At 39.6% G+C, this 27,357-nt stretch overlaps 1 protein-coding gene across 7 annotated transcripts in view; it reads left to right on the top strand.

Moving 5' to 3' along the window:
- YLPM1 (YLP motif containing 1) overlaps positions 1-27,357 on the top strand; it is a 41,982-nt gene that overhangs the window by 1,473 nt on the left and 13,152 nt on the right. For 4 of the 7 annotated variants that reach the window (XM_071557824.1, XM_071557828.1, XM_071557826.1 and 1 more), the window contains exons 2-18: positions 5,332-5,574; positions 6,492-6,686; positions 7,883-8,625; positions 11,464-13,740; positions 16,044-16,149; positions 17,489-17,969; positions 19,114-19,206; positions 19,583-19,757; positions 19,906-20,060; positions 20,416-20,603; positions 21,200-21,262; positions 21,554-21,673; positions 21,957-22,133; positions 22,350-22,433; positions 22,675-22,758; positions 24,196-24,282; positions 27,247-27,298. In XM_071557824.1, the coding sequence (XP_071413925.1) occupies positions 5,332-5,574; positions 6,492-6,686; positions 7,883-8,625; positions 11,464-13,740; positions 16,044-16,149; positions 17,489-17,969; positions 19,114-19,206; positions 19,583-19,757; positions 19,906-20,060; positions 20,416-20,603; positions 21,200-21,262; positions 21,554-21,673; positions 21,957-22,133; positions 22,350-22,433; positions 22,675-22,758; positions 24,196-24,282; positions 27,247-27,298 (5,323 nt within the window). The remainder of the gene's footprint in view (positions 1-5,331; positions 5,575-6,491; positions 6,687-7,882; positions 8,626-11,463; positions 13,741-16,043; positions 16,150-17,488; positions 17,970-19,113; positions 19,207-19,582; positions 19,758-19,905; positions 20,061-20,415; positions 20,604-21,199; positions 21,263-21,553; positions 21,674-21,956; positions 22,134-22,349; positions 22,434-22,674; positions 22,759-24,195; positions 24,283-27,246; positions 27,299-27,357) is intronic. The other 3 variants (XM_071557830.1, XM_071557825.1, XM_071557827.1) reach the window with 3 other exon arrangements.

Genomic DNA, 27,357 nt, shown 5'->3' with positions numbered 1-27,357 from the left:
CTGTGTGCTTGTTGCATGTTGCAGGATGAGTGTCACTTGCCTTCAGTGATTTCTTCATTTAGTTTTCTTAAGGGGTAGTGTTTCAGTTGTCTACCTGATCAGTATAGAATTGTGACTATTTTAATCCTACCACACATAGTTGCAAAGATGTTTCTGTTGCAGTAGATACCTGCCATCTACTTAGACTCAAGTCCACATTTTGTGCTACACGTACCTGCTCTTCCAGTATGACATTGTAGGGAAATGTTATGAAATGCTTTTGAGGTGAAAAATATTAATACTGTGTGCCTTCTATACCTATGCTTTATGCCTGCAAATTGCTTGCATGCTTCGCTTCCTCAATGAGAACAGTCCCAGTGAACTTGATGGGACTGTTCATCTGCATTGTCAGGGACAATCCAGTGGCCTAAGGCTGAGCATCTGCAGAGACGCATGTGTTGACACCCTCAGCTACACATGGGTCAGGCTGATTCACTGAGGCTTTTGCATGGGTTTAGAGTTGTCTTGCAGAGATCCAGCTGCAAGAACAAAGCTGAGGTGCATGCTTTAGAATTACTTTAGTTTAAAAGGCATCTATTTTTGGGAAATTGATCTTAGGGTTATGATTTGATGTTAAGTTTGAGAAAATCCTATTGTGTCATATTGAAGTCACTGATACTTTAAATATGTTAGTTACTGGGAGACCTTTTTAGTTGTATCCATTTAAGTTTCATTTTTACGTTTCTACCATGTAACTAACATGCCTACCAAGGTGGTGCTTTGAGTTCATTTCACTTAATTTTAGAAGGGTTCTGGGCAGTACTTGTTAATCCTTTACAGTGACAGGAATGGGGCATACTAAATGTTTTAATGACAAAACCAAAACTTTGAAAAAACAGGTGTAGAAAGTGGTGTTAATTTGGTATTGAGGCAGCTTGCTGAATTCTTACATTATGGACCTCAATAATAGAACAGTAAACGCTCTCCAGAAGAGTCACAAGTAATGCGTTATTGTGATCCACACAGAAGCAGCAGAATACTGCTGAAGTTTACAGTGTCTGGTTTATGAGTGTTTATACAATCAGCTTCTGTCTTGAGTAGTTTGTTTGTTCTCAGTGTTAATGCAAAACGAATATGGTACTTTCCTGGTCATAAATTTGTTATAACAGATTGATATGATTTTGGCTATCTTAGGCTTTAAAATTAGTAACAAGTTCTTACACAATAGGAATAGGAAAAAGCAAAGCATAGTGATGCTTTCTTGGTGATGACGTTAAAAGTAGAGAAATAGTGTAATTTGTCATTTGTAATATCCTACTAAGCCTTTGTTTAAACTGGCAATTAAAAGCAATTCCTTCTGTTCTCATCCCACAGTAACAGTGGCTAGTTCAGTTTTTTTCTCTTAACTTAGGAAATGTTATGCAATTTGCCATGAGTTAGTGTTTAATTATTTTCCTTTCCTGTCTAAGATACCACTCTTTTTCTTGACAATAGTATTGTGAGTTTAGCATAGTTTCTTCCATGGGTGTATAGTTGTATTAAATTGCTGGATTCTTTTTTCCCTACAATCAGATGCATCCTTTGTCAAGTCCAGTTAAAGTACCTGTGATTTTCGTTAGTGCTCCATCTGATACTTGGGTATTGTATTCTGCTATTTATTTACAGTATCACAGTCTGAGTAAGGACAGGACCACAGTGGGCCATCTGGTCCAACCTCCCTGTTCAGGCAGGGTCATCCTGAGGCACATGGCACAAGATCGTGTCCACAGTTCTTGAATATCTCCAGTGAGGGAGACTCCACAACCTCTCTGGGCAATCTGTTCCAGTGTATGGTCACCCTCACAGTAAAGAAGTTCTTCTTCAGGTTCAGGTGGAACTTCTTGCATCAGTTTCTGCCCATTGCCTCTTGTCCTATTGCTTGGCACCACTGAGAAGAGCCTGGACCTTCCTCTTGGCACCCTCCCTTCATATACTTGTGGGCATTGATGAGGTCCCCTCTCAGTCGTCTCAAGGCTGAACAGCCCCAGCTCCCTCAGCCTTTCCTCATAAGAGAGATGCTCCAGTCCCTTTATGATCTTTGTTGTCCTCTGCTGAACCCCCTCCAGGAGCTCCATGTCTCATGTGCTGGGGAGCCCAGAATTGGACACAGTGCTCCAGATGTGGCATCAGGGCATCAGGGCTGAGTAGAGGGGGAGGATTCTCTCCTTGACCTGCTGACAGTGCTCTTCCTGCTGCACCCGAGTAGTGACCAAACATCTGTGAGTGCATCTGTACCCATAAATACATATCTTAAAGCTACCTTAGCTTACTTTATTACCATCCAGCAGACTGCTGCACTCTTTAAACAGTTTCTTTTGTTTTATAAAGGATGCTAAAGTGTTCTTTTGCTGTCTTTACCAGAAAAGGAACTGTGTCCCCCCAAATAGATGTTATGTTATGGCCTGAGGTCACCTGAGTTAATTTTGGAGTAGTCTTTTGGTGTGGGCTTTGCATTAATGTTTTTGGTGGTGTGTCCTGTGGTCGTAAGCTGATAGTGCTGGTTTCAGTGTTCAGTGAAATTCAACAGGCCTGGTCTCTTGGTCAGCCAAAGATGGAAAAAGGTGTATGTTGATGCTGGTGTTTTCCTTGGGCTTAAGGATTGTAACTGAACTTGAGGAAAGACAATCATTATTAGAAGGTAAACACTCAAATAAATGAACTCTTCATCATTACAATTTTTCTACACTAGAACTTTTGTTTTGCTCAGACTAAGCTGTAAGAATCTACCTTTCCACTTTTCTTGTGCTTTTCAGATAGAACCTGAAATATTTGTCACTGACTTCATCTACTGCAAAAAATCTCTAACAATATTTTTGTAGCTCTGTGGGAACCCTTAGTCGTATTGTGAGTCCTTGCCCTTTGTCCAGTTGTTAGAGTGAGGAGGAAACAAAATGAATCTGTGGAGATGGCAGTTCTGTGGCAGTGCTCATGAGGCACAGCATCTGGCACCATGATGGAAAATCTCTTTATAGGGCCTTTTGAGATGGATAATTGAATCAGCTTTTGTATAGCTGGGAAAGTTCACTCCTCCCTCGTTTTGTAAGTTGCACTTATTTCAGCTTGTTGTTGAAGGTTTCTGAGAGAGTCCATGCTGGAGTGTGAAGGCACATCTCCAGCCCAAAGCTGTGACAGCTCTTCTGAATCACATTTTTGTTAAAAGGATTCTTGGCAGGAATAATTTCAGGATCAACTTAAAGTCTTTTCATTGATCTAATTTCCAAGTTACAGTTTCACAGAAGTATTGTTAAAAAAATACAGCTCCACGTTTGTGTTTGCTGCCAATAGAAAATATGATGGCTGATTTGAGCATGAAGTAGGTTTTTACAGAATGGTTGCACGTCTTTTAAACCTGTTTCAAGATAGGCAGAATGGTTCAGTTTTGAGAAATCTTATCAGACAACAGCTCCCACTTTGTGTTTGTGAGTTATATTTTAAAATACCTTCATCTTTTGGATTTTTTTTTCCTAACTGGGCTTTATATAGGTGTATTTTCTTAACTGTGCATGCTTGGATGGAAAGGAATAACAGAAGGTATAAAAGATGTAGAGCAGTCACAGATTCTCAGAGATGATGGAATTGAGATGAAAGCATAAGAGTAGTTGCAGTATTTCAGACCAGAAGGTACAGTGTTTTATCATTCCATCTTTGACAGTGACTAAAAGCAGATGCTAAGAGAACAACTTAAAAATCAAGTGTATAGCAATACTTCCTAAAATACAGGAGCTACCTTAGCTGCAAATGGTGTGTTTTTTTTAAGTATGTAGAAGTTTCTTCTATGAGCTTATGAAGCTGTCTTTTGAATCCACAAAATTTCAGCCCTTGCAGTGGTCTTTGGCAGGGACTTCATTAGCAAGTGAAGTGCTGCCTACGGTGTGTGTCTGCTAATCATTAGATGCCTGATGTTTCTCATATTAGAAGAGGTGCAGAACTGTTGGTTCCTATTCAAGTCTCTTCAAGATGCATCACTCCTTAAGTGTTGAGATACTTCTCTTTAGTCTTTCATTGATGTTAGTGGCAGCTTACTTTCCTTTGAAGCCACTGTCATCTGCCTCCGAGTACCCTAATTCTACCCTGAAATATTTTAAACTGAAAGCTTAATTACTTCTTAAATGGATAATTTTTTGGGTGCAACCATAAGTTGGAGAACATGCAGGTTTTCAGGCAAGAGAGCCAAGGGCAGCTTCCCAGCTAGAAGCCTCCAAGATAACAGTGGAATTTGCAAGATGAGTTTGGGTTCATAGCAGAGTGAGAGAAGAAACCTGTTGAATCCTGCAGAAAGACACATATGAAGAGCTCTATTAATTAAATTAAAAATAAGATAGATAAGAACCGTTTGGATCCATCAATTTTGTGAAATAGCAGTGTGTTGTTGGATAGTTGGAAGAGTGTGTGTGTTTTAAAAATGGGTGCAACTGTGTGTTACAGTTCTCTGTGTAACCCTTCTTGTACTTTGTAAAATCGCTGCACAGGGAAGGATAAAAATGCCTTAATGCAAACATTTCTTGCCTTTCTCCTCCATTCCTCAATTCTGTTGACATTTATCAACGATGAGAACTTGGAATAACCTCAATTTTAGTGTGATGCAGTCAAGTTGCTTTATTTAACACCTACAGGTTGCTGCCTCACAAAGGCCGCTCAGAACTGTGTCTGTGGGAATTAGGACGTCGTGGCAACCATGTCTGTTTACCTCTTCAGCTATTGAATGGATCAGGATTAATGAGAATTCAGATAATAGACAATCATCACTATGTGCTGGTTCTGATATTTTCCTTTCCATAGCCTTTATTCAAACATTTCCACCACAGCTTCTCAGCTGTCATTTTTAGTCTGCTTGTTGTCTTGGTTTGCAGTTCATCCTCCTCTTCTGTATATTCCCTTCTTTTTACTGGTGTCTTGCTCATACTTGTCCTCCATTTTCCCTTCATTTTCTCTTAGTTAGTCTCCTATAATAAGTACCTATAGTTCTTAGATATAAAAAGAACTAAAAATAATATATATGGTAATTCTAAGGTGTGTAGTAATTTGACTTATTATTGCCTATCTTCCAGCTTTTTATTATTATTGTTTGCTATAGTTATAGAATAGTGAGCTTGTTGAGGTAGGAACTAAATTTTGCTATGGGTTCTATGCCTTACACGGTGGTTTCTGAATTTTGATTTGATCTTCTCACATCCATTGCAATACTATTGCTGAAGAAGTGAGTTTTTACTCAAAACATTTTTTTTCTACAGTATGATTCTAGTGACTATCTTGAATTAATTCCTTTGTTTTTCTTGTGAAAACTGTCTCTCAGAAAATTTACATCTATTGTAGGAACAGCAGCAATACTGGTACCAGCAGCACCTGCTTAGCCTGCAGCAAAGGGCAAAAGCCCATGCTCAGGGACAGCAGCAGATGAAAAGTCCAGTATTGAAGGACACATCTGAGCAGAGAGCAAAGTCTGAAGAAGGGAAAATGAGTGCTTCAACTCAGCAGTCTGAACCTCCTCCACTTAATGAATGCCTGCCTTCAGCTTCCAAAGAAGATGAGTCTTCTCTTACATCCACTGAAACTCAGGTAGACTTCGTAAAGTGATGCCACTCCCAGGAAAATAATGCCATCAAATTCTCATGTGTACTTTGTAACAGTAAATAAATATAGTAACACGATTTTTTTAAAAATGGTAAAGTGCTACCAATTAAAAAAATAAAAATACATTTGTTGTATATAGACTTACATAGTTACCCACACATGCACCAAGCAAGTCTGAGCTTCACTCCTTGCACCTTCTCCAGTGCTGTCATCTTTGTGAGAAACACTTTGTGATACCTAAGTGCAAAATCAGGTACTCAGTAGATGAGGAATGCTGTGCTTAAGACACTATTTCTTAATTTCTCTCTGGTAGTTTGTGAGTTCTGCCTCCCCTTCTCTCTGTGTTAATAGTTTGTCTGAAAGCCAAGAATTTTGCACAGAGTGTTTTTGTCAGCATGCTTAATGAAAGTTACTATATAAAGGGTGGACATCATGATTGATGTTTGAACAAATTACTACAGAGTCATAAATTACCCTGCAGTGTGTGCTCCACTTTAACTTACAGTGTGCAGATTCCTACAAAGTGGCAAAAATAATGCACTCAGAGTTACTTTACCTCATTGTGAAAAACCACTGTTTTCTCATTACACTTGCTGTGAGTGACAGGTAACAGGTTTTCATTAATCTCTTACCTTTAGGTAGTTTCTTTATGTATGAATATCCTAATTGTCATCAACCTAACCTTTAGACTGGACTGTTCACATTAAGAAAAAATTAAATAAAAATCAACCTTTCAGAACCTGTAAAAAAATCAGCTGTTCTGGGTGGACAGAACACTGAAATACAGAGTGATAAAATAAGGAATACGGAGAAAGTTCCTGTAAACTGTGTAGTTACCAAGTGTGTTTTTCTTCTGACAGACACAACTTGCTTTTATTGATAATAATTGCCTTTTTCTCTAGCTCAATATTGAACCTCCTGATGACCCTGAGGAAGATTTGAGGTTGCAGCAATTGCAAGCGGCAGCAGCTCAGTGGCAGCAGCATCCCCATCACCGGGTTGGATTTCAGTACCAGAGAATAATGCAGAAGCATGCTCAGCTGCAGCAGATAGTACAGCAGTACCAACAGATCATGCAACAGCCTCCACACTTCGAGGTGAGACACTAAGGACATGGTGTTTGATGTACTTCCTGGGTGACCAAACACTCATGGTCTGCTGAAAAATAAGTAGTTGAATAATTTGTAGTGGTTGGCTCTTTTGTCTGGCTACTTTTTCTGCTTGGGGAGTTCTTTGTGTCTCCTTTTTGTAATGTCACTCAACTTCAGAAGGAAAAAATAATTGACAGATGGTGGTGAAGCTTCAGTAGGATGAGAAATACAAGACTACATTTGTCATAAGATTTTTCAGGCATTTCTGGGTGATAAAGGAGGAAAGCTGAACACAATATTGAATTTACTCAGCTTTGAACATTTTTACTGCTGGAGAAATAATTCAGAAAGGTCAGGTAAACAGATGATTGCCTAGAGCATTTTGGTAGCTGCTCTTTTTTACAATGTTAAGTCGTACAAAATAAATATATACAATATAAATATAGATGCCAAAAATATGCAGTGAACATAATTAAGAAAATCACTATCTCACATTATTTTTGACTCAGTGAAATAAAATGAAATGTCTTAACAAATTTGGAAAATTAAACCAGTGTTGCAGCTTTTAAACTTTTAAGTAGAAGTTGATTACTGTATTAGAGAGTTCAGTCAGCTTTTGCTGGGTTGGTGGAATTTGTACATTAAGCATTTCTTTGTAGTTTGGGATGTCTACCTTTTTAAAAAAAATCTCTTCAGGTAAACTTTAAAAATCTCAGGCAAGATCAAGCCCTGAATATTAGGTTATCTACAGATAATGGAAGACAGACCTCTTTTCAAGAAGCTTCATTGTGCAAACAATATGTGGCAAAGGCTTAGAGAAAAATAATTGCTGACAGCTGAGGCAACTCTGAACAGGTTGATAGCAGGAACTGAAACCTTGAGAAATAACCACATACTGTGTATACATGTGAAGATTGATTTAGGCTCTAGCCATTGTTAGAATCCAGTAAAAATACAACTTACAGCTTTCTTCAGCTGTCCTGTTAAAGTCTCTTATACATAGATGTCCTCTAGTCATAAAATGTGTAAATTGTCACAATTACTTGAGACATCACAGTTGGTGTTTGCATTTGTTTCAGTGTTGTTCTTCCTCAAGCTTCCACCCAAGTCAGAAATTGTGATATTACAAGTGATACTGAAATATGTAGCTCTGAAAGTAGCAAAGATGATATTATGAAGCTATTCTTGTCTTCTCGTTGCAGACAATGTCAGTGGATATGCAGCTGCGACATTATGAGACACAACAAAAACAGTTCCAGCAGCTTCATAAAGATTGGGAACGATCAATGAACCAACAGTGGCAGCATCAGCTTCAAACCTACCCTCACAAAGACCAGCTTCAAGAGTATGAGAAACAGTGGAAAGCATGGGATGAACAGATGAAGGTCACTCAGTCCCACCTGCAGGAGAAAGTGACCTCACTCCAAAATCTGAAGAATCAGTATCCTGCAAATGTTTCACTGCCGCCTCCGTGTATTCCATATTCCCAAACTGGTCAAGGTGGCATTCCTGTTATGCCTCCAACTTTGCCTTCAACTACACCTCCACTGGTCCCCCCACCTCTCTCTTCTGTTTCTCAGTTGTCCAATTCCTCTGTCCCTTCAGGATCCAGTTCTCAAAACAGTCAATCTACTGAGACACCAAGGCCAGCTCTGCTTCCCACCCCTGGTACCTATGCATCAAAAATAGCTAGTTCAACTGCCTACTCATCTTACCATTCTCAAGTAAGTTCATCCTTTGGCTCATCAGACCATGGAAAGTCTCAAGTCCATCTTAGTAAACAAACTGTATCTGTTTCATCCGAGCAAGGATGTGGGGAACTGAAAGGCACTTCTGCAGTGTCTTCGCCACAAACACCTATTGTGCAGGATAAACCAGTAAGGTCAGGTGGATTGCTTCCAGATCCTCCTCGATCAGCACGTTTTGAAGGTCCCAGAGGCCCCAGGTAAGGATGTTCTTGTTGATTTATACTTGTTCGAGCTACAAGACCTTCAGTGATGTATTAAGAAATGAAACATCTTATTCTCAGTTTTTATTGAAGTTGTGTGAAGTGTGTGTATTTGTTTGATGGAGGTTTTGTTTCTAATATGATGTACACCATGTTCTCTGTATTTATCTTTTTAAAGCAAGGGTTTATAGATGTCTTTCATCTGAGCATTATCTAGAGTAGGTTGCACTTTTTTCTGAGTAAAGTGCTTGGGGATGCTGCACCCTTTTCATTCCCAGAGACACAATACTCTTTTTTTTTTAAAAATAGGAAAGCTGTTGTAAATATTTGATATGTCTTTGCTGTCCTTAGTTTGAAGGTGACAACTCACACTTAGGAGTGATCCTACATGAAAGTGATGTAAATTCCCATCATTTTGTCTGTGGTACTTGGAACACAGTGTAGGAAAATCTGAAGCAAAAAATGTCAAAGGATTGTTTTTAAGGTGTTGCTATATATGGTAGCACTTTAATATTGGTATTGTGGTATTCACTTACATATTCTGCTGATTACTGACAATTTAGATGCTGTTTATTTTTTAGAAACAATAAAAAATACTCTTAGTTTGTAAACCAGCTCTTACTGCAGAAAGAAATAAAAAATCAAAGCTGTTCACCACTACTTGAACTTCTAGAGTGTTCTGCTGCTATATTAGTGTCCTTTTCAAAATGACTTTGATAAGGGAGGCAGTGCTTGTCTTCAGTGCAAATCAGTGTGTTTCTACATATGTAGCATTACTTAGCATTCAGACAATTAAAAGCTAGAGACAGAAGGAAAGAAATGAAGATTTGAGCCTTAGGATCCTAGCATCAGGATTCTTTGCCACTTTTGCATTACATTGTGATGGTCTTGGTTTAGAAAGTTGCTGTCTCTGTCTTTTGATAAGATACAGTTTTGTTGAAATGTAAATTTTCGTTTTGTCAGGTGGATGATCTGCAGCTTCAATGTAAAGCTGTTCTAAAAGCCAGTGTTCTTTGTTTTTTATGTGATTTTATACCTGCTATATAACTTAGTCCAAGATCTTGTCTTTGAAATGTTTTTCTTTAATACTTGATATGAAACCGGATTGCAAAAACAAAGTCTGTTCTGTCTAGTCAGTGGTTCGAGATGAATTGATGTGTTGCCTCCTGTATCAAAGAACCGTGGTATTCTGTTCATTTGTTTCTATCTTTCCATACTCCTATAGACTTTACAATATTATCTTCATGGTTATTCCCCTTCTCTTTACTTTCAAAGTGATCATTCATGTATAATAATATCTGAATTGCTAGCAGCATAAATGAATTTTTTATAAATGAATGATTTTCTACCTCCTGATGGTTTTTAAAAAGTGTTATTTTTGGTCATGAAGGTTTCTTGGATATATAGTTCTGAACAGACTGTTTTCTTGACTTGGTAGTGTTTATCTTTTATGTGCATCAGTTTAGAGCTCAGTGATGTGCAGTGATAGGCACAGGATACGGTTGACTTTCAGCACACATCACGTCCAGCTTTTCATCTACCAGCACTCCCAAGTCCTTTTTGGCAGGGCTGCTCTCGATCCCTTCATCACCTAGTCTGTTTTGATGCCAGTGGCTGCCCTGACCCAGGTGCTGGGCCTTATACCTGGCCACGTGAGATTCCCATGGACCCACTTCTCAAACTTGTCCAGGTCCTTCTGGGTGGCATCGTGTACCTCAGGCATGTCACCTGCACTACCTAGCTTGGTTTCACCTGCATATTTGCTGAAGGTGCACTTAGTGCCACTGTCTATGTCATTGATAAAAATATTAAACAGTACTGGTCTCAGTACAGACCTTCTGAGGGACACCACTTGTCACTTATCTCCATCCAGACATTGAATCATTGACAACTACCCTCCAGATGTGGCCATCCAGCCTATTCCTCATTCACTAAACAGTCCCATCCATCAAATCCATCTCTCTCCATTTTAGAGAGAGGGATGTTGTGGGAGTCCATGTCAGAGGCCTTAAGAAGCCCAGATAGATGACATCCACAGCTCTTCCTTTATCCACTAGTCACTATAGAAGGTCACTGGGTTGGTCACGCAGGACTTGCCTTTGGTGAGGCTGTACTGGCTGTCTCCAATGATTTCCCTGTCCTCCATGTGCCTTAACATAAGAAGGATCTTCCCAGGCCCAGAGGTGAGACTGATGGCTCAGTAATTCCCAGGGTCCTTCTTTCTACCCTTCTTAAAAATGGGTGCAATGTTTTCCTTTTCTTAGGCACTGGGGACTTCACCTGACTGCCACTATTTTCCAAATATCATGGAGAGTGACTGCAGTAGTCAATTCCCTCAGGCTTCTGGGATGTATCTTGTCAGGTCCCATAGACATACATATATTTATGTTCCTTAGGTTTTTATAAACCTGATCTTCTCTTATAGTGGGAGTGACTTTGCTCCTCTAGTACATCTTGCAGTCCATCCACTTGAGAGGTGCAGAGTTTCCAGTGAAGTCTGAGGCAAAAAAATTTGTTGAGTATTTCAGCCTTCTTCTCATCCATTGTTACCAGTTTGCCAGTTGTGTTTGTCCGAGGGCTACACTTTCTTTGACTTTTTTATTCGGGCTGACATACTTACAGAAGCTCTTCTTGTAACTCTTGGTGTCCTTTGCAAACTTCATCACTAGCCACACTTTGGCCTTTCTGACCCATCCAGTGATGTATGACTGTGAATCCCACACATCCAAGCAACTTGACTTCAGGCATGAGTTATCTATTTTGCCTAAAATGAATCTATGGGATTTTAATATGACATGTTTCATTTTAATAAAATTACTCTTATGTCATCTACAGATTTGATGGATCTCGAGGAAGAGGGTATGACAAATTTGAAGGCTCAAGACAGAGAGGACCTCGTTTTGACTCCCAGCGCTCAGAAGGATACAGGTCACGTTTTGACAGACAGAATACAGATGGACAGTCTTCAAGTAGGTGGGGGTCTATCCCACGAGGACCAGCAGGACAATTTTATACTTCAGCAAATGCATCACATGGACATGGTTCCCAACCTAGTGGTCCACGGTGGACGGGGCCCAGGCCTCATGTAGGACAGCAGCAGCAGGCACAGACAGACTCGGAGTCAGAAAACAAAGAACCTTTTACAGACACAGCTGGTGATCAGCAGACTGTAAGCAGAACACAGTCTACTCCTGATGCACAGAATGCAGGTCCTGTTGAGCCAAATGAGGACCTGACAGACACTCAACAGGAGCCATGCAAACCTGAAGTCAAAGAAACTGTTTCAGACCCTCCAAAAAAATGGACATGGAGTTCACATGATCCTAATCAGCAAGTAGAGGAGTGCAAGGCACCTACTTCACCTGCTCAGAATCAAAATACTGTAACACCTGTAACAGGAAATCAGGATTTGGATTCACCAGATGGACAGTTGACTGCTTCAGATAGCACCCAGGACGTACCTGGACCAGAAAGCAGAGAGCAAGGGCCATTTATGCATGAAGATAGAGGCAAAGGACCAGTAAACAGAGGACGAGGCCGTGGTAGAGGGCAGGGGGATGGCCGTGGCTGGGGAATGAGCCGTGCCAGGGGGATGGGAAGGATGGATGGTGGCCGGGGAATGGGAAGGATGGACAGTGGTTGGGGAATGGGCAGGATGGACGATGGCCGTGGCAGAGGGTATGTATACAGAGGAAGAGGACAGGCTAGGCAGGCATCCATCCGTGGCAGGGGAATGTTCAGGAGAGCAGACAGCAGAGAAAGGGTGCCAGATGGACGGTCAGGCAGCAGGGAGAGGATGCCAGATGAACGGTCAGACAGCCGAGAGAGGGGACTGGGTGGACGGTCAGATAGCCATGAGAGGATATTCTCTAGCCGAGACAGAGAGTTAACTGGACGGACAGGTGGCTGGGACAGGGGACAGGCAGGAAGCCGGGAGAGAGGCCCAGTCAGGCGGGCATGTAGCAGGGAAAGAGAGGCCATGCGGGGGGTGGGTAGCCGAGAGAGGGAGCCCATGCGGCAGGCAGGTAGCCGGGAAAGGGTCCCTCTGAGGCGGGCAGGTAGCCGGGAGAGGGTCCCCATGAGGCAGGCAGGTAGCCGGGAGAGGGGCCTGGTCAGGCAAGCAGGTAGCCATGAGAGGTGTCCCATCAGGATGGGAGGTAGCCATGAGAGGGAAGCAGGAAGATCTGAAACAGGCAATATGGGTAAACCCACTCACCTAGGAGATGACCCTGATGAATTTCCTCCATACCATCGAGATGAAACATTCAGGGGCTCTTGGGGTCATGAAGATGATACAATGCAAGAGGAATTTCCCTTAGACAGTCAAGATGGCCCTTCTTTGGAGCATGAGCAATTGGGTGACTGGGAAAGAGAACAATACTGGAGGGATCACAACTCTGATTATCAGGATGATTCTGTAGATGCATATGACAGAGATGACAGGTTGCAATCTCACCATTCACTGCCTCCATTGTCTCCTCTACCACCACTACCTCCTTTATCGTCTGATCATGACAGGCGAGATTCATGGTGGGATGACTGGAAAAGGCCAAGAGAAAGGGAACTAGAGAGAGAGAGAGATAGAACTGGAAGATCCTCAGATATTTATGATCAAGATTTAGACAGAGAATGGGATAGAGACTGGGACATGAGACCTATGGATGACAGAGAAATGGGGAATCGTGACCTGGATATCCCTCCACTACCACCATTACCACCTCTTCCACCCCTGGACAGGTATCGCGAAGACAGGTGGAGGGAGGATAGGAACAGAGATCATTATGACAGAGATCTCCGAGACAGGGGAGAGCTTAGGATTCGAGAGTATCCAGAGAGATACGACACATGGCGGGAAAAGCAGGACTACCCTCCTGAAAGGACTGATTGGGAGAGGGAACGGTTGTCAGATAGGTGGTATCCAGATGATGGAGAGAGGCTACGGTCTTTGGATGGCCATTCAGATTCATCCCTTCCTCCACCTTCACATTCCTCTGATATGCTGGGAGCAGATTCAAACCTAGACTCTGACCAGTCCTTGGGAGGAGTGATGGTCCTTAGCCAAAGACAGCATGAGATAATTCTGAAGGCTGCCCAGGAGCTCAAAATGCTTCGGTGAGTTGCCTGATTCTGTGACTTCGAGTGAGAATCCCATTCTGTGGGATTGGTTCAAATCGACACAATAATGGCTTCATTTCTTTCACCCACAGCATGATAGTAGGCGCTCATGTGTAAGAAGTTATTTGCAGTAGCTCCATCACAGCTTTTGCAGATGGACTTTTTTTGTAAATAGGTGGTTGTCCCTTCCTCATGAATATGGCATTCCCTGTTTGTTACTTTCCAGGAAGAGATCTGTCCCATCACCTGACCCAATTTTTGTTATACTCAAATTAGATTGTTGATAATTCCTTTTCAATCTTAGTGTCAGATAGCTCAACGATAATTGCTTTTTAATACTTACTTGTTAAGAACTACATTAATGTGGTTCTCAAGACCCATGTAATTTTTTGGATACTACTTGTTTTTAATTAAAGCATATGTGTTTTGATCTATTTTTTCTTCTTACAGTGCTCTTGCATTTGAAATCCAATATTGTCAGTGAATAATTTTGTCAAGTTTGGTTGATCTTAGTTCTGAGGATCAGCAGATAAGCAGTGATAACTGTAAGGAAGACAGGAACGTGAGAAGTCATCAAAACTACGTTTTTAGAAAGCAGCTACTAAACTCCCTAAGGCTTTAATTGATGTTTATTACAAAATCAATAATAGAAGAGACCAGGTTGGATGGGACTTTGGACAACCTAGTGTAGTGGAAGGTGTCTGCTCATGGCAGAGGGGTTGGAATGAGATGATCTTTAAGAACCCTTCTAACTCAAACCATTTCATGGTAGAGAGATTTTGCATTTTATTTCAGGTTGTTTTGTTTTCAGACTCATTGTTATGTATCTGTCCCATATAAAATGTCTTAGTTGTATGCCAGAATGCAAGAAAAATAATTTTTAAAAAGGGAGAACTTTTATTGTGAATAATTTAATCATTCACTGCAATTAAATTGATTCAACAAGTGTTAGTAACTGTGAAATCTGTATTATAAAGCAGTATTTGCCAAATGTTTGGAGTAACAGATTACTTTCAGCTTCCTGACGTTCATGTTGCCTCAACTGCTAGGCACATGCTTTGTTGTTTAATGCAAGCTAGTGGACTTAAGCTAAGGACCATAGTTTGGGAATCACTACCAGAGTGGATAATTTATTAGGACTGAAGTATTTTAAACATAGGAACTAAAATGTTTTATCTAAGAAAGTTGTTACATCCACATCTTTCTAAGCCAGTAAAAAGGGGAAATATGATACTGAATTTTCAATTGGCTGTCAGGATAATCTTAAAAGTACACTGGTACTTCTCAATAGGTTCTTATATGCAGGTGACTCCAGTCTAAACAGTGGGAACAACTTTAAGGAGACTGCTTATTCATTTTTTTTTCAAACTAAGTGTTATACCAGTAGTGTGGTGCATGACCACCTTCATCTCCAAAAGTAAAGCCTTCATATGGCTTTGCTTTTATTGTGTATAAAACAGCTGTGTGCCCTTCTGTATTTGTGATCTAGTGTAGTGCTCAGTTTACTCTTTGTGCTGATACAGCACTGGGGGTCTTTTTCTGTGAGCCAAATTCCCCTTCTGCTGGACACTGAACAGCTACATTACTATTCCAGGTGGTCTCTGTTGTGCCTCATACAGAGATATCCCATTCTTAGTTGTTCTTTAAGAGCAAATAGTGTACACAGAGTTATTAGCAATTAAAAAACCTAGGTTAAAAAATGCTAACAGAAATTGAAAGGAAAGGAAATCATATTCAATAGAACTTGGTAGTCCAGTAGTTGTAGTACTCATTGCTGAACCTAAGTATCTGCACTCTAGATTATGTGTTGTTATATATTAAGTAGCATTTTAATATGTAAACCAAGGAAACAAAAGTTAGACTCACCATTTGGTTTTTAAATATTGCAATCTCTTGTGCTTTGGGGTCTCAACCTGTTAGCATGTGAACCAGAGCAAGTAACTGAGAGCACTTAGGCATGCATTTCCAAGGGGTTTCTTGTTGGCAAAAGCTGATAATCCAGTTAGACTCTTTCGCATCCAAGTGGAGTGGTTCTGGCCAAGCACAAAAGCATAACTGCATGTCTCAGGAAACCTGTGATCAAAAAGCATGCAGCTAATACGCTAAATACCTCCGTAGTTAGATGGATGTGAAACAGGGATTTCTGAATCACAGCACTGCCCATGTAAAGCCTAATGTGTCCTTTTCTTCTTTGGACTTGGCTCCTTATTCTAGTGTAATATGTGTTTTTACTGGGAGCATTGATTTCTTCTTTTTAACTTAGGCTATAGACTGATAACATTTTCTTGATGCATGTGCAGAGAGCAAAAAGAACAGCTACAGAAGTTGAAGGAGTTCAAACCTGACATTTCCACACAGGACTCTGCACGATCACAGAACACAAGTGCAAGGCCAGGTGCCTTTCAGGTAAATTTGTCTTATGTTAATAACATGTTGGTAGTTACTGCTATTAATGTGTATGTCCAACCAGTTCTACACACTGATGATCAGACTTCTCTGTGAAATGCCTCCCCAGAAACCCTTACAACCTCATCAATTTTCTGTTGAGGCAAAGGAACTTCTTAGTTTCTTTAAATTTTCCAAAGCCTTCTCTACTCAGTCAGTCCACCGTGTCTTCAGAGCATGACCCATTGGGGACAGTAGCATATGAGGTTCAACAGTCTAAATTGCTGGGAGGTGATGTGCAAAATAGGTGAGCTCTTCCAAAACAGGGACATAAGGCTCACAAGAAGACCCTATTGGGCCTTCCCTAAGTTCTGACATTTTGCCAGACTAGGCTTTGTTTGTCCCTCTCTCCAGAGGAGTGTTATGCAGTAAATGAGGCACTCTTAAGTTTTCTTTTTGTCTAGGTGACCTCTCCCTTGCTTAGTGTCTGTAAAGTAAAATAATGGAACTGATTTGCTACCACGAACTGCAGGCGTGTTGATGCCTTTAGGAAGTTACAAAATACAAAACCGAGTGAAGTATCTCAAACTACTTCACTCACCTGCCTACAGGTTTTCAAACCACCCTTGTCTTTATTGGGGTTCCTGTCTTCATATATTTCTGCTATGACTTTGAGCTTTTATTACAGAGTTCAGCTTTGTATCTACAACGATTCTGCAGTTTTTGGCTGCATGTTGCTAATAAGGCTGCCTGTAACTTGGCATTTGCTAAGATGCTGAAAAGACTTGAGATGTGGTGTTCCATGGGAATGTTTGGTTCATGAAGGGTTTGGTTCTTGTTTGGTTTGTTTTTCCACTGGACAAGATCTCCCAATTTCTTATGTTCATCTGATGTTGATTTCATTAAGGGTTTTCCAGGTATTTCTGCTCTCTGTGAATTTTTCTAATGACTTCCACAAAGAAACTGCCCTTATCAATTGTTTTTGCATCTCACCAAGCTGCCCTACTTTCAGACTTTTTCAGCCTTCTCACAGACAGCAGGAATCTTTGCAGACAGCAGGAGTCTTTGGGAGTAAAAAAAACAGTAGACACTTTTGAACTGAGATAGGCCTACTGGAGCTTAAATTGGTAAGGTCATTTTGAAGAAGAAAATAAGTAGTATTTAAGCCTTCACATAGTGAACAAATGCCAAATTAAATCAAGCCATCAATTTTTGGAAATAGTCCTCCTATCTGTAGTACCTTGATGGAGGCACTAGAAAATGTGCATGATTTGACTACTGTTTGCCATTGCACTTAATTACAGAGGATGAGAGAAGGTTAGTTTTACAGATCTACATTAAAAGTGCTTTCTGCATCTAGGTCTCTTCTCAGCTATCTTCAGAGGCACCAGTAGAAGCCCAAGCTATTAAACCTTCTCCTGCTGTTATTATAAAGCCTCCCGTGTTGTTCAGACAGCCCTCCCCTGTGACAAGACCAAGTGCCCCACTGGCAAGGCCTACTGCACCTATGACAAGGCCACATGCTCCAGTTTCTACTCCAGCTACAACCCCAAGTCACAGTCAGTCTTTAAAACCATCACCTTCTGCTGTGGAACAGGAACGCTGGGACGAGGATTCTTTCCACGGACTGTGGGACACAAATGAGGATAAAGGTGCAAATATGGAGTACGAGTTGTGTAAACAGGAGTCAATGATGCCTCCACCTGCTTCCTCACCTGTGAAAGTACCTGCTGTCCACACCTCTGTTCCATCATCTGTACCAGTGTCCCTTTCTCCAGTTATTCCACCAATTCCTAAAGCACCTGTCATTCAGCAAACTGTGGATTATGGCCACGGGCGAGGTGGGTATTACAGTGTACTTCATCTATAACAAAGAGCTAATTAGTCCTCCTAACTTCTTTTTAAAGATGCGTGCCATGCAAAGTATGCTTGTTCTGCCATTGGGGTGTAGACTGTGTACATTGCAATGTAATGCTAAGCAGTGCAGTTTTAAGGAATTTATAACCTGCAGCCCTGAGTTTGTTTTTCTCAATGCTGCTATAAAGAGCTACTTCATGTGAACTGAATGGTGCATGGCTGTGGCTGCTTCTAATGAACACCAAGTGATGTGATCACATCAATGTTACATTTAGGTTGATATTGATGTGTTCCCTTAACCCCTTTTGTAGGTGAGTATGGAAATAACTGCTAGAAGATAGTTTGCATTGTTACAGTTCTTCCTTGTGACTTGGTAACTTAAAGCAAAATGTGACTGGTGTTTGCATTATTCATATGCTGCTTAATAGGTGTGAGGTATGCTCTGGACAGGGAGGGAAACAAAATCTAGTTCTGAAGGGCGTGCGTTCTAAATAGGCATTTAACACATAAACAATGAAGGGCTCTGGTTTTTAGTATTTAGCTTATCAAAGCTAAAATTCAGCACTAGTTTTTAAATAGAATTAATCTCCCTCATTCTGAGTTTAACAGGAGTGAAATTATATAACAAAGTTGTTCTTAAATTGTGCATTATCATTTAAAGTGTGTTTTTTCTCTGAGATGCCATGACATGAGTTGAAGCCATACCGATTCCATTATGTAGATGTTTTACTAAAAGGTGTTAGAAAAATTTTCACTGTTGTGAGACTTTCAGTTCATATTCTTGACATTTCAGTAGTTCTATGAGTTATTGAAGCTCTCAGCATTTTGATGCTTGTAATTTTCTGACACTGAATGCTACCCGAACACACCTTGGAAGGCAGAAGTCCCATTTTTAGAGATGAAGTGGTTTACATAAATACACACACAAACAAACCCACTTCTGTCTTTCAAAACCATGGTGTTGTTTATTTATGTGTAGCTCTTCTTGCATTATCCATTAGTAGAAATTCTGGTAAGTTGTTCCAGTCACTTTTAATGCCATTGACTGATTACTTTTCATGACAGAGAAAAGGAAATGGAAGAGTGGTGTTTTCAAACCTTAATTATTTTATGATTATTTTCAACCAGATATAACTACCAGTAAAGTGGAACAGATTCCATATGGGGAGAGGGTAACTCTTCGTCCAGAACCTCTACTGGAGAGGCAAACATTTCAAAAAGGTAGGGAGTGCTTGGCTAGCTTTCAGTTATTTAGCTCTTTAGAAAAGTTGCAAGGGACTGAAAGTGTATTTTAAACTAAGTAACTCTCGTTTTAGCTAGAATTGCTTTATTTTCTTCAGTGGCTTAACAGTTTATTTTGTCTAGAGGTGTACTGCAGTCAATAACCTAGCGACTTTAAAAATTCGGGTTTTTAGCTTTAAGTCAGATTGAATGGAATGGTTGTCAGTCACAGACTGGAAAAGAGGTAGTATCTGATTAAGTCTATCCTAGCCCACATATCACATGTTTCTATATACTTTTCCTGCACTCTTGGTTGTTGCCTTCCCCCCCCCCCCCCCAAATAATAGTTAGGATGTCCATTGGTTTCTCCCTTCAGAGCATCCAGGTCGCTACAACAGAGAAAGAGATCGTGAGCTTTATTTTGAGCGTCAAGGTAATTCCAACACAGATCATCGAGATTTCAAGAGAGAGCGGGAATTGCACAGAGACCGTGGTTCTTTGGACTATGAACGAGAGAGATTTGAAAAAGAGCGGCATCCCCGAGATGATAGGTATATGATTTTGCAACACTATTGAAATCATTGCAGTTGAGGCTGTATTGTGTGTCAGGCTGTCCATTTTGCCTGTGAGGTGCATGTTCATTTCACTCTGGAATCCATAGTGGAAATTCTAGAAATACACAAAATACTCTTTTGGCAGGGTTCTTCCTACTACACCTACAAGGACTCAGTCTTACCGTGACAACCGTGACAAGAAAGACCATCCATCCTTGAGGCGAGGTGGTTTCGAAAGACCACCATATGAACGAAAGACAGATCGCCCAGCATATGACCACGGGCCTTCCATGTTTGGAGGTACAGTTTCTTGATCTCGAAGTCATGATAGCATATTATGAAAAATACAGACTTGCAGAGGTGAAGATTAATTTGTAGAAGATTAATTGTTTTGTGATATTTATTTGTTCGAATAAATCATTCAGGAAAATTTATGTAAGTAGTGTCAGATTTGTTTCTCGGTGATGATGAGATCATGAATATGAAACAGTGATATACTTTGCTAAAAACTGTCTTTGATTGCAATAGTTTCAAGATCAGAAATTTGAATTATTTTGAGGACTTATCTGTGAATTTAACTTAAAATAATGAAGGTCTGTATAAATCAGCTAAGCTGGGTATGAACATCTTAATTTTTTTGTTTTACTTAACTAAGAAAATTCTTCTGTCCATACACTGGAATTTGAAGGTGATCGTAGAAATTACCCTGAGGAAAGGATTCCTATCTCTGCTCCATCAATACCTCGTCAGCCACCACCTGCTCCAAGAGTGGAAAGAAAGCCAGAATCTAAAAATGTAGATGATATTTTAAAGCCACCAGGACGGGATAGCAGGCCAGAGAGAGTGAGTATGCGTTCTGAAAGCAACAATCAGTTTCTACAAGGTCTGTATTTAGACAAAATGGTTGTGAGCGTAATATGTTGCATACAAATGTACATTTGAGGAAGCTCTGAAATTAGCTCAGTTCCTTTGGAAACACTTAGAGTGTTGTAGTGTAGCTGTTAGGAGTCTACAGGAGATGTAAACTCCCTGGGAATGCTAAAAGGAAATTTTTGTGTAATGGTAAGGTGTTTTGGAACTTTTCTGGGATCTTCACTTGGGTTTTTGATGTCTCACAGGAAGGACTTGGCTTTACAAAGAGTCAGAGATTTGGCAGTACACGATATAAGAACATTTTTCAGGCTGTAGAACTGAACCAGATTTATAAAAGCTTGTGCAGCCTAAGCTGCTGAGATGATTAACATCAAAAACTCTGAATTATGTGGAACTACTACCATTCCTCATGTCCTGGTTTGAAAAACACAGTGAGGTGTGGTACTGGCTTTGCTTGATTATATGCAAAAGTGGGAGCCCACAGCATGTCATTTTCTTAAAGAAAATTTTTGCATGAGATTCTGTTAAATGCAGTACAGTACCCAATTATGTGATCTTTGTTTCAGATTGTGATCATAATGAGAGGGTTGCCTGGCAGTGGAAAGACACATGTAGCAAAACTGATCAGGGTATGTAAACAGCCACTCACTGTGTAGTGCTGCTTGTCTTTTACATGTGCTTCCTCTGCTGTTTTGTTTTCTGTTTGCCTGGAATTCAAGTCTGTTGTTATTTCATGTTCCATGTCTTTGTGTGGTGTGTGACTCCCCTCCAGTATCAGCAAGCAGGAGGGATACTGGTCTCTTCTTGTTTTGAGTATAGAGTGGGGAACTGCTGTTGGCCACAAGTGTTTTGAAGATTCTGTATAGCAGAATGGAATTTTTACAGCAAGAGTATTTGTTTTGTTTTTGCTTTCTTGCCAGGATAAGGAAGTAGAATGTGGAGGACCTGCACCAAGAGTGCTCAGCCTGGATGATTATTTTATCACTGAAGTGGAGAAAGAAGAGAGAGACCCAGACACAGGGAAAAAAGTTAAAAAGAAGGTACTCTGAATTCAATTGCTTGTCTTGACAAAGAAATTACATTCTGGAAAAACACATCGGCACTCAGAGTTTCAGTCTGTGGCTTGGGAAGAGTGCCGAGGTCTGTGGGCCATTTTTCAAAACAAGTCAGTGTAACTTAGGGTGGTGTGGGCAAATGCTTAAAAACTGACCTGAAATGTGCTTTTCTCATACCAGTGTGCTTTGTTGGTTATGACATTCAGCTGTTGAACATTAGCATTTTTATAGATGTCCTCTTTCTTAAATGCTTTTATTCTTGATAAAGGTGATGGAGTATGAATATGAAGCTGATATGGAAGAGACCTATCGTACCAGCATGTTTAAAACTTTCAAAAAGACCTTGGATGATGGCTTCTTTCCATTCATTATCCTTGATGCTATCAATGATAGAGTGCGACATTTTGAACAGTTTTGGAGTGCTGCAAAAACCAAGGGGTTTGAGGTAATGGAACCTAAATAGAATTTGAACTTGCTAGCAGCCATATGCTGATATTTCTAAACTTTTGAATGCAAAGTGTCTCCCACCTTCAGGAAAAAAGCTGTGGTGTAGAGTTACAAGTTCACCTTTCTTAGAATGTACAAATTCAGAGTGTACCACCAGGTAGAAAGAGCTCTAAAATTTGATTTACAATATTTAATATTGTCTTTCTCTTTCTAGGTGTACTTAGCTGAAATGAGTGCAGACAACCAGACATGTTCCAAGAGGAATATTCATGGACGCAAGCTAAAGGATATCAGCAGGGTAACTGTATACATTTGAAGCCACAAGATTAATTATAAGTTTAGTGTGCTTTTGGGCCTGCTGTTGTTTGAAAACTGTAGATTATGTAATGCTTACACTTTTTCCTAAGAAGAACAGGTAGTTATTTTGTGGGATTGATTGAAATAACTTTTCTTAAATACAGATACATCTTGTTAGTGATCAGTAACCAAATGAATCTGCTAGGGTTTTAGAGGTGCCTCATTTTTGTTTTTTTTGTTAGATGTCTGAGCACTGGGAGGCAGCACCACGTCATATGATGCGCCTGGACATTCGTTCTCTATTACAGGATGCTGCTATTGAAGAGGTGAGAACCTCTGTGCTTGTTGAAACAAATTATGTCAGTGTGATTTTACTGAAAATATAAAGCAGACAGAGCTATGATCAGAGCACGGCACTATAGAAAGCCAGAATCACTGTCACACAAGTGTGTTCCATTATTCTTATCAGTTACCCAAACATGAATGTGTGTTGTTGGTTTTTATCACCTTTTTGAAGCTCAGACTTACGCATTTTTGAGCAAGAGTTGAAACCACTTTGGTCTTAGCAACTGTTGGATACCAATCAAAGAGAATCTTTGCTCTCTTAGATAAAACTCAACACTTTTTTCAGGTTACTGGATTTTTTTGATGGTATTTTAAGAAATTAGTTGGATAAAATAGGGAAAGAAACAAATTTGAACTCAGTCTTTGTTTTGATAACGTGTAGCAGAGAAATGACAAAATAAATAACATGTGGCAGAAGGTTGCACTTGCTGTGGAAGTATGCTGCATTTTTATTCCATTTGCAGTTTGCCGTGACATATATCTTTGGTGTGTCAGGATTCTGTATTGTTACATTTTTCTTTGGCAGTTGTGTCAGAAGCTCTAGGAATAAATTAGTATGTTAATGACATGGTCTTTGTGAATGTACCTGAGCTGCTTGTTGCTATTAGAACAGCCCTTGCCATGACCATAGAAACTGTTGAACTGCTGAAGTAGACAGACGATCTTTGGAGTTTGTCATGAAGTCAGCAGGTTATTTTTGATTCTCCAAATCCTTTGTAGTGGAAAATAATAACCTTTAAGAGGACAGCAGAAGACTCAGCTCTAAAGTAGACTCAGAGAAGGCAGATTTCAGTTTACAAGGCTTTGCAAATTATATAAAGAACTGTACATACTTAAACAGTTATATATTTCACAGTATATGCATAAGAACTCATCAGATCTGTGGACCCCAAAAGGTATTGCATTAGATGAGCAGGATTGGATGTATGTCTTCAAGCATCCATGTATTTTGTTAGGCTGATCTTTGTGGTTACTGTTATTCTTTAACGTGATTTTAAAGTATATAAAAGATAAAGGCTCAGCAGAGATGTTCTCTGCAGAGAGTGCCATTCCAGTAAATGTAAATAGCAAGTTTAAGAAATTTTTCTGAGATTTCAAGTTTTGAAATGTGATTTTATGGGAATCAAGAGAAGTATCTTGCTGTTACAGATACTGGTAGCATAAGGAATGCTTGTGAAGGAAGAGAATAAATAATTCCTACTTTTCTAGTTTGTCACTCTGTTGCTAGAAGGGAACCCACTTCTGAGGAAAGGCAGAATGGACAAAATATTCATGTATACTGCATCATCATACTTTCAAAAATTACTCCTTTCTTTTCTCTTCTATTTGAAATTGGAATCTTCTACTTACTCTGCTAAAAAGAAAATACTTAGAAGTCTGGCAGTGCCTTTTAAGTCTGTGCTTGTGCTTTGGAACAGGTGGAGATGGAGGATTTTGATGCAAATATTGAAGAGCAGAAAGAAGAAGTCAAGAAGGACACAGCAGAGGAGGAAGAAAGTGAACTGGTAGGAGACACATCAGCCATCTCTAACAAATTTTTCATTAATATGTCTGAGGAAGAATCTCAGTCTTACAAGCGCCAACCCATTGCCGTTCTTAGCAGTGTGATCTTAATACATGTGTTTCTAGTCGTTTTTTCCTTAAACATTTCTACGAGAACTTTAATGATAAATCATGTTATTTCTTCCTAATTTATTTATAAGAATATGTGAGTATATGTCACAAACAGCATTATCAATGGAGCATGACAACATGCCTCTTACAAGACATTTTAAATTGCAGTACACTATACTGCTGTTTTCCAGATAATCTTAAGAACTACACTAAGTGGAGGGATGGGAACAATGGGCAAGGTCCCAGTATTTGACAACACTTATGAAGACTGCTTTCTCTGCCACGGTTTGCTGACTTTGTTTGTCAGGAGGTATCTTCAAGATGAGGGATTAGGTCTCTGGTAAATGAAGGTTATAGAATTGTCCTGAGGGCTGGGGTTTTTAGGTATGTATTTAAAAGTCTATGGAAGGCTTCTTCCTGTAACTTCTTGGTATGTGTTGGAGCAGCAACTGGTCAGTGCTTGATGAGTTGAATGTCTCAAACCCTGGTTCCCACAGCCAAGCAGTTGAAGTCCAATATAAACAGGAAGTAACCAAAAATGTCGTGGACAAGCAAAGTGCTTTTCCTTGATGGAAATTTACTATTCCTCAGGAGTGGCAGCTTAGAAAGCAGTTGAAATATAGAATTTTAAAAAGCTTAGGAGGAGTGGATTGTAATAAACGTCTGTTTTGTGCACCATGACTCATTTATTCTCTTTACTAAATTATTCTTTGGCGCAGAGTATGAAACTGCATAAAGTGTGGTTAGAACGTTTCAGAGATGCATCCATGTTTACAAGAATATGGCTGCTTGTCTCATTTCTTGGAAGTGAGCTATAGCTAAAAGAGAAAGTTGTCTTTAGCTTTTGACACATCTGTGCAAAATGTGTGTGTGTGTGTGTGTGTGTGTTGGCTTGGGGAAGTGTCCTAATGTACTGCACATATAACAGTAGGCCTTTTCTTTATGAGAGGAAGAGAAAGCTTGGTGTGGAAGCTATGCAAATTATTAAATAACTAAAAGTAATCTACATAAAAGAATGTGTTCTATTCAGGTAGGAAAAATAGCATAGAATTATGCTATATGTAATCTCTGGTATTCAGTCAGATAGCTAATCTCAGAGAATTATGTCAGACAGGTGGAACAGTACACTGTATTTGGTGTCTCTTGCCTTTTTGAGAGCAGTTGGTAAGGGTTCTGCAATTCATTTTGCTGCATTTAATCCTATGGAAAAGGAGAGGTCTGAAGTTTTTGACATCTGGCAGATATCCTTGCAATATACAACTGTCTTGCTCCAAAGAATAAAGACTGAATCTTTGCTTATCCTTCTGAGGACTGGGATATTGTATAGATTCAGCACACAATAGGCCATTTCACACCATCAAAGTCACTCTTCTTGCTGTTATCAACTCCCATAGGGTTGTTTGTGGCATTCAGGCAATTCCTGCTTCTCTGTGCTTGATGGTATGAATTACTGATGCATTGAACTTAGTGTTCTCACCAGCGTATCACACCTCACTTCATTAAATGCAGTCTTCTAGCTGTGGCGTAAACATTCTGAGCAAAATTTAATGTGCAACTTGGTTTAAAAGTATAGATACACATATCTACATGAAGCTTATTTATTTGTTATGAGAAAATATTGCAGCACAAACTGTCTTGGTTTGCAATAATTACAGATTTGATTAAAAACAAGAAAATATAGAGATCTGATAACCTCAAGGCACTGATATATGCATGATAGAAATAAGGGTCATTCAAGGATTTTGGAAGAGCAATGCTGAGCATAATCAAATGCAGTGCAGCTCTCTGGAATATACTGGAATTTAATCTGTAATACCCTGATTTAGTAACATGCAGCATTAACAAATGTGTATGTTTACCACAGTGGAAGCAACCTATAAATAGAGCAGGAAAGAAGTCAGTGGCATAAAACTGGTTTGTGGATTGTTTGTTTTCTTCTTGAAATCTTCTAGCTAGTTCTTTTTCCTCTCTATTAAAAACATTCTAAAAATAATGGAATTCTCACAGGGCTTCCATTCACGACACTCAACTTTTTATGTGATTGCAAAGGAACATTAAGTACTTTAATACCAAATCTGCAAAGCTGAAATGAGGATTGCTTAGTAAGGATTTACTTGTCAAAGAGTATAAAAAGAAAGATAACAAGAAGATAACTAAAATAAGTACCTTTTGCTAAACTTAATATCATTACGCTCATTTACAGAGAATAAACTGGCTAAAAATCATTACACATGCTGACATTATTTGTAGGGGGAAAGTGTTTTAAAAGAATCGTTTAACTAAGAGTATTATTTTAAAATGAAAAATAATACTTAAATCCTAGTGACTCAGCAGATACTCTTTTAAACACAAAAATTCTGTTCAGTTGTGAATTAACCACTCATACATGAATGTAGTATGTCCCTTCAAAAGGAGTAAGTGAAACTTGTGTGTAGGAAATCTGGGAATATATTCATAAAAGCTTATGGTAACTTTTTCATTTGTGTTTGTAAAGCTTTGAATATTCTTCATACCTGATAAGTTGTGTTGCAGTAACCTTGCCACCTGGGATAATACAATACAGTAACTGTGCACACAGCGCCTTTGCTGTCTGTTAGACTCATTCTGGAGCTCTGTGTTTGCAGAGGACAGCACTCTTGTTATGATTTGCAAGGGCTGCTAAAATCACTGAATGGGAAGTGGATGCAGAGTTCTGAAATACTGAGTAATTGGTCTCCTTCATCTGATAATGAGAATTGTGCCTTACAAAAAGAAATACCTTAAGCTCCCTAATTATAATGCTGTTTCCAGTTCAAAAGTGTTATGCATGTGTGTCTCTCTCTAATCCTTCGAGCTTCTTTCTGTGTATGATTTAGGGTTACATTCCGAAAAGCAAATGGGAGATGGACACTTCTGAGGCAAAGCTAGGTGGGTATTTATTTTTTCCTGTTTCTTTTACTTGGTATCTAATGATGTTTGCAAAACCT

This window comes from Pithys albifrons, chromosome 6 (assembly GCF_047495875.1).
Source record: "Pithys albifrons albifrons isolate INPA30051 chromosome 6, PitAlb_v1, whole genome shotgun sequence".
In the NCBI taxonomy this organism is placed as follows: domain Eukaryota; kingdom Metazoa; phylum Chordata; class Aves; order Passeriformes; family Thamnophilidae; genus Pithys; species Pithys albifrons.
Note: the sequence above shows the minus strand (reverse complement) of the source record. Positions and strands in the feature narration are given on the sequence as shown.